General features: G+C 30.8%; 1 protein-coding gene across 1 annotated transcript; it reads right to left on the bottom strand.

The window, feature by feature from the left end:
• Positions 1 to 802: 802 nt before the first annotated feature.
• Positions 803 to 2,728, bottom strand: LOC113391269 (zinc finger protein 708-like). Its single transcript, XM_026627213.1, has one exon. The coding sequence runs from the start codon at positions 2,726 to 2,728 to the stop codon at positions 803 to 805; it is 1,926 nt and encodes a 641-aa protein (XP_026482998.1).
• Positions 2,729 to 10,208: the final 7,480 nt, after the last annotated feature.

Genomic DNA, 10,208 nt, shown 5'->3' with positions numbered 1-10,208 from the left:
ACGTGCTGATTAGTTTTTGGCGAAGGCAGGTCTAGCCGTTCCGAAGATATGGGGCAAAAAGTGCCAAAAACGGTAACTCAGTTTTTAAGAGAACGGAGCGTCCGATTTGAATAATTCAAAAAACATTTTACTTGTATTAACAAGATAAAGAACTGATCAAATTTTCATGAAGGTAGGTCTAGCGGTTTCGGAGATCTAGTAAAAAACGTAAAAAAAATGCCATTTGGCGGTAAAAAATGATCATTAGACATATGCACATCAAATTACCAGATATTTTATAGAGATTTTAACAATAAGTATAAATTTTGTTTACATTCCTATGGGTTCCGTACCAATGCTTATCCATTAGACGGCGTCGCGGCGCTTACGCGCTTCGATATTTCGTCTCTATGCAGTTAAAGCAGTACGATTGCTTTGAAAAAAAGTTCAGAATTTCCAAAATATTTCAAAATAAATTTTTCTTCAAAAAGTCTATTTTTTCCAAAAAAAAGTAAGTTCATGTCAAAAATTTTTTATTTCTCAAAAATCTAATTTTTTCAGAGTAAATTTTTTGCAAAAATGTTGATCTTTTTAAAAAAAAATAATTTTTGATACGGAAAGTTCCAGCAATTTGCCTTAAATAGTGGGATGCCATGCGCCCCACTAGTCTTATCTTTGCATGATGCTAAAGTTGAATAAAAAATACACACAATACTTATATAAATGTCTATATTTTTCTTTTACAGTTTCGATTCTATATCTACAGATTGAAAAAAAATATAGGATGTATATTATTTATAAATGATACATTAATTGCCTTCATTCATTTCTCTTCGTTAATGTTCTTTCTACATTTGTGTTTATTCAAATAACGATTATCAGAAAATACTCTATCACAAATTTCACATTTATAAGAATACTCTCTATTATGAGTACGCATATGTTGTTTTAAATATTTCAAACGACTGAAGGCCCTGCCACATTCTTCACATTTATGAGGACACTCTTTAGCATGACTATCCGTATGTTGTTTTAAATCTGACAATTGGCTGAAGGCTTTCTCGCATTTACCACATTGATAAGGATACTCTTTATTAATATGAACACGCATATGCTGTTTTAAATTACCCAATTGAGTAACGACTTTGTCACATTTATCACATTTGTAAAGATACTCTTTAGGGGCATGAATACTCATATGTAGTTTTAAATTAGACACATGACTAAAGGCTTTGTCACATTTATCACATTTATGAGGATACTGTTTAGTAGTATGAACACGCATATGTAGTTTTAAATGACCCGAATATTTGAAGACCATGTCACATTCTTCGCATTTATGAAAATGCTCTTTATCATGAGTGAGCATATGTTGTTTCAAAGTACTCGATTGACTGAAAGCTTTACCACATTTATCACATGTGTAACAACGTTCCCCTGTATGAACAAATAAGTGGCGTTTCAAAATTGCCAATGTATAGAATGACCTATCACAGAGTTCGCATGTGTAAGACTTCATACTTTCTCCAGTATGAGAGCGCTTATGTTGTTTTAAAATACTTGGATGAAAGAAAGCTTTGTCACATTCATCACATTTGTAAGAACGTTCACCAGAATGACTAGACATATGTAGTTTCAAATCATATGATTGAATGAAGGCTTTGTCACATTTATCGCATTTGTAAGGTCGAACCCCAGAATGAAGAAACATGTGCATTTTCATACTTTTCGGTCGTGTGAATGTTTTATTGCAGACTTCGCATTCATAGGGGCGTTCTCCTGTATGAGTATGCATATGATGTTTTAAATTTTGTGATGAGCATAACTCCTTGTTACATAATTTACATGTAAAAGAAAGTTTATCAGAATGAGTACGCATGTGCAACTTCAGGGAATGTGAAGTTTTGAATGCCTCGGAGCATACTTGGCATTTATAGAATCTAGTATGAGTTCGCAAATGATAATTTAAACTATTTGATGAATAGTATGCTTTATCACATGTTTCACATGCATAAAGAGGTTTTTCAGAATGAATACTCATATGTTGTTTCAAATTAAATAAATGTATGAATGTTTTATCACACATCTCACATTTATGGGGACGTACTCCACTGTGAACATGCATATGTCTCTTTAAGTTGAGCTTTTGTTTAAATACCTTCTTGCAAATTTCACATTCATGAACACATTCATGCACACCTTTTTTGGAATGAATGAGCATGTGTTTTTTCATATTACATAATTGTGTAAATGCTTTATTACAAATAGCACATTTATAAGATGGATCTTTATTTAATGGTTCAATTTTCACCAATTTTCTGTGTATGTATATTTGAGGCGCACTCTTTCCAGAATGAGAATATGTATCTTGCTTTTCACTCGGCTGTATCTCTAAATCAATTGTCTCGGGAAAAGTAATTGGGGAATGATTTTGATCTAGTATATGTTCTACATGTAAAAATGATCTATCGCATGTGATATGTTCAAAAGGGGGCTTCTCAATTTGTTCCTGCTTGACTTCTTCTTCAATCTTTACTTCTGAATTCATGAATCTTTCCAGACACGTATCTTCATCCTCTGAACAAGGTTCAGGCTTAATAACATTATCAAATTCATTCTTGATTTTATCTTGAAAATCTTCTATATAATCTTCGTTTGGTTCATTCTTGATTTTATCTTGAAAATCTTCTATATAATCTTTGTTTGGTTCAGTTTTAATTATTTCAATTGTAGTCGTTCCTCCGGACATTTTTAAATATCTACACTTTTTATAAGACTTAGAATTAATTAAATACAATAAATAAAAGTTTACTGCAATATAATAATTCTTTGACAACAGATAATTAACCACAAACGCTTTTAACTCCTCGCTTAAAATAAGTTTGACAATGTTTTAAAATTTGTGTTGACAAGCATAGAGACTTATTCATAGATATGAGGATATATTCGCCATAGATAAATAAACATAAATAGATCGCTATCTCGGGCAATTTGACGTTACACCCATTTTAATTTACGAATTGATCACAACATGGCAGCACATGTAGAGTTTGTAAATTAACCCCTGGTATTACTTCTACATTTGTACATAAAATCAATAGCAAAAAAATATGAAAACTAGCTGTAAGTAGAATTCTGTCTTGAGGCAATTATGGCATCGTGCCTTAAGGCAAATTGCTGGAACTTCCCGTACCGTAACGAAATGTTCGAGGAATACTGAATGTTTTCAAATAGATTATTATTAATATTGTAACATTGTCTAATATTTATAAGAATTATATAAACTGAATTGCAGAGTTGAAATTATTTGTAAAGTATATTAGAACTATAGTCAGAATTAAAAATAAAATCTAAAATATATAATATACAAAAAACTAAAAAAAAAAAACCCAAAATCAATTATTTTATTAAGACAAGCAGAAAGTTCTTTGAATCATTTAAATCGGACGCTTAGTTCTCTCAAAAACTGCAATTTTTTACATATTTAGCTCCGTATCTTCGAAATGGCTGGGCCTGCCTTTTCCAAAACCTAATAAACACTTTTCCCAATTATTACTAATTGAATGTTTTTTAGATCATTCAAATCGGATACTCCGTTCTCTCAAAAATTCGATTTTTATTTTCTGCACTCTTTGCTCCGTATCTTCGAAACGGCTGGACCTGCCTTTGCCAAAAACTAATCAGCTCTTTTCCCTATCAATAGGAATCGAATGTTTTTTGAACCATTCAAATCGGTTGATCCGTGCGCCCTAAAACGTGACTGGAAATTTGTATCCATACATACATACACACACACACACATCCATTTTTTCTGAGGTATTCCAAAACATTCAGAAACCTTCAAAACGTCGAGAAATGTAAAAATTTTCAATTCCGATTTTCGGCCCATTACAATAACTTACACTACGGGAAATTAAAAAATTAATATTTGAAATAAAAACAAAACATACGAAATACAAAATATATTTTCAAATATATCACATACATATTTTTGAAAAATTATAAACTAAACAGAAATAACTGACTACTATCGAAGTATATTACAGACATATTTTTAAAGTACTACAAATTAAAGAGAAATAAATTATTAATATTAATTAGTTAATGACTAATAATAATATATTAAAAACTTAAAAACTAAGAAGTAAGAAGCTCAGGAGTATTGACGATGTAAAGACAAATTTAGAAGGAATGACAAATAATGCAAAAATTTAAAAGGTTAAAAAGAACAGCAAATTTTTAAAAAAGAATGAATACTTTCCAGACAAAATAATCCTAAAAACGATATATATATATATATATATATATATATATATATATATATATTGATATCCAAATTGAGATAAAACTAAATTCCTAGGATAAAATTAATTTACGAGACATTCTTCTTTATTATCTCTCCATTTAATAGTTATTTTGCTATCTAATCAATCATTAATAAAGTTACATTTGACAAAATCTTTGAATAGTTTCTGTATAAGTGTTTTTTTAAACGTAAGTAACCAAAACCCTGAACTACTTTTAATTTATACCAATTGTAGCTCAAACCTATCTATCGTTTTAATTCAGTTTTTATTGCAAGGAGGTTTAGTTAAAACTATAACTAAACCCTTGCTTTTTATGAACTGCCTGGTCTTTGATTATGCTCTCTTAATTAAGACAATATAAAAATTCTTGCCCTTACATTTTATGTTTCTGGATCATTTGAAAACTTTTCAGAACATTGTATACTCTGTTAGAATTTATCATTTAAACTAGCTGTAAGTGGAATTCTGTCTTGAGGCAATTATGGCATCGTGCCTTAAGGCAAATTGCTGGAACTTCACGTTAAATACTGAATGTTTTCAAATAGATTATTATAAATATTGTATCATTGTCTAATATAAAATAATAAAATAAAATCTGAAATATTTTCGATATGCATAAAACTAAAAAAAACAAAAAAAAAAAATTGGAACAAAATTTTTTTTCCAAAATAAATTATTTTGTTAAGACAAGCAGAAAGTTCTTTGAATCATTTAAATCGGACGCTTAGTTCTCTCAAAAACTGCCATTTTTTACATATTTAGCTCCGTATCTTCGAAATGGCCTGCCTTTGCCAAGAACTAATAAACACTTCTCCCAATCATTACTAATTGAATGTTTTTTAGATCATTCAAATCGGATACTCCGTTCTCTCAAAAATTCGATTTCTATTTTCTGCATTCTTTGCTCCGTATCTCCGAAACGGCTGGACCTGCCTTTGCCAAAAACTAATCAGCTCTTTTCCTTATCAATAGGAATCGAATGTTTTTTGAACCATTCAAATCGGTTGATCCGTGCGCTCTAAAACGTGACTGGAAATTTGTATCCACACATACATACACACACACACACACATCCATTTTTTCTGAGGTATGCCAAAACGTTCAGAAACCTTCAAAACGTCGAGAAATGTAAAAATTTTCAATTCCGATTTTCGGCCCATTACAATAACTTACCCTACGGGAAGTTAATTATTGCATTGTTTGTTAATCCTTTTTAATCCCGAAACAAAATTTGATGTATCATACATCTCCTGGGTGCTAAGGCACTCCTATGCCCTACCACTGCATTCTGCGGCAATTTGCTGCTACCACCAAGGACTTCTATTGAATATATTGTTATATCATATTTGATTAATTAATTATTTTTGGTGCAATTATTATGAAAAAATACCTATGCGGAAAACTGGTGTCAGAATAGGTGACTTTTAACCAGCACTTGACAATCTTAGGGGTGCTGCAAAACTCTTTTTCAAGGTTTTTAGGTTTTCATCTCCCAACTAAAAACATAAGATTCATTTATTAATATTTTTGCAAATGGTGTTGAAGTATTTAGAGTTATAATTACTTGGCCTTGTCCTTGGAGTTGCACATTGTTCTTCTGGTTCTGTATTAGAGAATTCTCCAATGACTAAAACTATTCTGTTATTGCCGTGAAGAAGACACTTTTAATTGGTTTCAATTTCAAATTATCTTCGATTTGAGCCACAAACCGAAGAGTTAGGTCATCCATTAAAGGATTATTTGCCCTCTGCATTCAAATTGAAAGCATCTTTTTACACACAAATTTTCACACATAAATATATATAATATACATTTCCACAAATATATATATATATATATATATATATATCTACATCTCTTACATCTTCAACCAGTCTACGAATAACATACTATCCATTTGTGATTTTTTCAAATCAGTATTTTGTGAAAATATTGTGTAATTTCAAGTTAATGTTTATAATACATAGTGTAGTGCATTACCATATCCTAATATCATGGATTATTAAAATTTTCCAATTTAACACTAAGATCAACTAATTTTTCCACTGAATGAAGGCTAGGATTATTGCCGAAACGTATGGATTTCAAATAAATTTTTGAAAAAAATTCTAGTTTTTTATTGATGTTATGCCCGATTATTAGACTTTGTTATATATATATATATATATATATATATATATATATAGTATTTTCATGATACATATTCATTATATGCATAATACATCATTATATACATACCTGATAATTGGATGGCGGAAAGACATGCATTTTTTTATTATATTTGGAGTTATAACAATTTGGCACATTACACTTTACCATTTTAACTTAATAATAAATGATAAAAGTATTCACAAAAACAGAATTATATATAAACAATCACATGGAAGGGGAACTCAAATCGACTGAAGCGTTCGTAGTGGTCATTTTGAGCACTACGGGAAGCTATTATAACACATTCAATATGAAAACATCGTATTCTAATATTGTCTAGGATTATAACCCAAGACAATATAATAATATATAATGATTATAACCGAAATAGTGAACAAATACGCGTGAAATATTTAACTTCCCGTAGGGCAAGTTATAGTAATCGAAAAAAAATCGAAAATGAAAATTTTTATATATCTTTACGTTTCAAAACCTTCTGAACATTTTGGCATACCTTAGAGAAATTGAGTGCATGTGTGTGTGTTCGGATACAAATTTTCGTCGACGAATTCGGGAACACGGATGAAGCGATTTGAATAATTTAAAAATCATTCGATTCGTATTGATAAGGAGACGTGCTGATTAGTTTTTGGCAAACGCAGGTCTAGCCGTTCCGAAGATATGGGGCAAAATGTGCCAAAAACGGTAACTCAGTTTTTAAGAGAATGGAGCTTCCGATTTGAATAATTCAAAAAATATTTTACTTGTATTAACAATATGAACAACAGATCAAATTTTCATGAAGGCAGGTCTAGCGGTTTTGGAGATCTAGTAAAAAAGTATAAAAAAATACCATTTGGCGGTCAAAAATGATCATTAGACATATGTACATCCAATTATCAGATATTTTATAGAGATTTTAACAATAAGTATAAATTTTGTTTACATTCCTATGGACTCCGTACCAGTGTTTATTCGTTGGACGGCGACGCGGCGCTTACGCGCTTCGATATTTTGTCTCTATGCAGTTAAAGCAGTACGATTGCTTTGAAAAAAAGTTCAGAATTTCCAAAATATTTCAAAATAAATTATTCTTCAAAAAGTCTTTTTTTTTAAAAAAAGTAATATTTTGTCAAAAATTTATAGTTTCTCAAAAATCTATTTTTTCAGAGTATTTTTTTTTCAAAAATGTTAATATTTGTAAAAAAATAATTTTTTGTACGGGAAGTTTCAGCAATTTGCCTTAAGACACGATGCCATGCGCCCCACTAGTTTCGAATTCAATTAAAAAAAAAAAAATAGTTGCCTAATTTACACAAAATTAAAAATTGAAAAAGTGCTCCCGTATAGTCACAGTCTAAACGCATTTGCAAATAATTCTGTGCGACATTTTCACTTATACTGTGCTTAGCTTGGAGGCATTTTCACATTTTCCAATAGTTTTCACAAAATTGGAAAAGTGCTCAAATACATAAACAGTCTAAACTCACTTGGGTAAACATTTGCAGAGTGGCGCTTAGACTGTGTAATTAGCCTGGGTAATTTTTTGAATTTTTAATCCAAAATTACAAAAATATTTTTTGAAAAAAATCAGAAACAAAATTTTTTTTCCAAAAGCAATTATTTTGTTGAAACAACCAGAAAGTTCTTTGAATCATTTAAATCGGACGCTTATTTCTCTCAAAAACTGCCATTATTTTAACATTTAGCTCTGTATCTCCGAAACCGCTGGGTCTACCTTTGCCAATAACCACTTTTCCCCGTCATTACGAATTGAATGTTTTTTGGATCATACAAATCGGATGATCCGTTCTCTCAAAAACTCGATTTCTATTTTCTGCACTCTTTGCTCTTTATCTCCGTAACTGCTGGACCTGCCTTTGCCAAAAAGTAATCAGCACATCTACCTATTAATAGGAATCGAATGTTTTTTAAATCATTCAAATCGGTTGGTCCGTGCGACCGAAAACGTTGACAAAAAATGCGGACATACAAAACACACACACGTCCATTTTTTCTGAGGTAAGCCAAAATGTTCAGAAACTTTCAAAACGTCGAGAAAAGCAAAAATTTTCATTTTTGATTTTTGGCCCATTACTATAACTACCCTACGGGAAGTTATAAAGAATATTTTGCAAATAGTTTAATATTAAGGCTGAAATATTGAAAAATACAAATTTTGTATTAAATTAATTACATATAATTATGGAATAATTTTAATTGATTGATTAATTACAAGTCTCGAATAGTAGTAGCTTTTTTCCCTTGGCCATAATTAGGGGCTGCAATTTTATTTGATATGTGATGGACTCAAATCATGTCGTTACAATAATGTCCAAGTCTTTAGTTTGACCAAAAATAATAAAAAAATGAGTAAATTGATTTATTATTAACTTCCCGAAGGAGAAGTTTATGTTTTCATGAAAAAATCCGATTCGCTAATTTTATGTTTTCACGACGTTTCAAGCCATTCTGAATCGAATGACATCAAATTTGGAAAAAGTATGTGTGTGTGTGTGCGAACAGATTTTTTGCCGTAAATCGACGTTTTCTCAAAAACGGCCGTACCGATTTCAAAAATTAAAAAGCCATTCGATACTCTTCTTTTATCTATGATTCGATGTATCTCGATGAGGACTATTGTTTGTCAGTTTTGTGCGACGATCGGCCAAGCCGTTTCTTTGTACATCGCAGAAAAGTGAAAAAAATTTCGTCCACGTTTTAGCCCGCAATTCTGAATCGATTTTGAATATTCAAAAACTGTTCGAAACATATTGGTTTGGAAATGACCTGATTAGTTTTTGGTAAAGATCGACCGGGCCGTTTTCTTGTGATAAAGTATAAAAATGAAAATATAAATAAAAAATTATAAAATAATATCCATATAGTATAGTGTTTACTGTATATTTCATACTATTTATACATTTCATTACATGGAAAAAAATTTACAAAATTTTAATTTAAGTGAACAAATATGCTTGTTTCATTGATCTTCACCACGCTTCTGACTATGAAGTGCCACGTGTCTCTTCAAATAGTTTGATTGAGTAAATTCCTTATTACATTCTTCACATTTATAGGAATGCTCTCGTTTATGAATCAGCATGTGGTTTTTCAGATGACCACTCACTTTAAATGTTATTTTGCATATATTGCATTCATAGGGACGCTCACCATTATGTATAAGCATGTGACGTTTCAGACCATTTGATTTTGTGAATGTCTTTTTGCATATATTGCATTCATGAGGGTGTACTCCGCTGTGTATCAGCATGTGACTTTTCAGATTATTTGAGTTTGTGAATGTCTTGTTGCATATATTGCACTGATGCGGACGTTCTCCACTGTGTACCAGCTTGTGACTTTTCAGATTACTTAATTCTATGAATGTCTTGTTGCATATATTGCATTCATAAGCACGTACTCCACTGTGTATCAGCATGTGATTTTTCAAATGACCTAATTGTGTAAATTTCTTATGGCATATATTGCATTCATAAGGACGTACTCCACTGTGTATCAGCATGTGACTTTTCAGATTACTTGATCTTGTGAATGTCTTGTTGCATATATTGCATTCATAAGGACGTACTCCATCGTGTATCTGCATGTGACTTTTCAGATTACATAAATGTGTAAATGTCTTTTTACATATATTGCATTCATGCGAACGTACTCCACTATGTATCAGCATGTGTTTTTTTAAATTACATGATTGCGTGAATGTTTTTTTGCATATATCGCATGCATGGGGGCGTAATCCATTATGAA

This window comes from Ctenocephalides felis, unplaced genomic scaffold, assembly GCF_003426905.1.
Source record: "Ctenocephalides felis isolate EL2017-DRISC unplaced genomic scaffold, ASM342690v1 CF-g0.4_SCAFFOLD_00845, whole genome shotgun sequence".
In the NCBI taxonomy this organism is placed as follows: domain Eukaryota; kingdom Metazoa; phylum Arthropoda; class Insecta; order Siphonaptera; family Pulicidae; genus Ctenocephalides; species Ctenocephalides felis.
The sequence above is the reverse complement of the archived record's forward strand: the minus strand, read 5'-3'. Positions and strand labels throughout refer to the sequence as shown.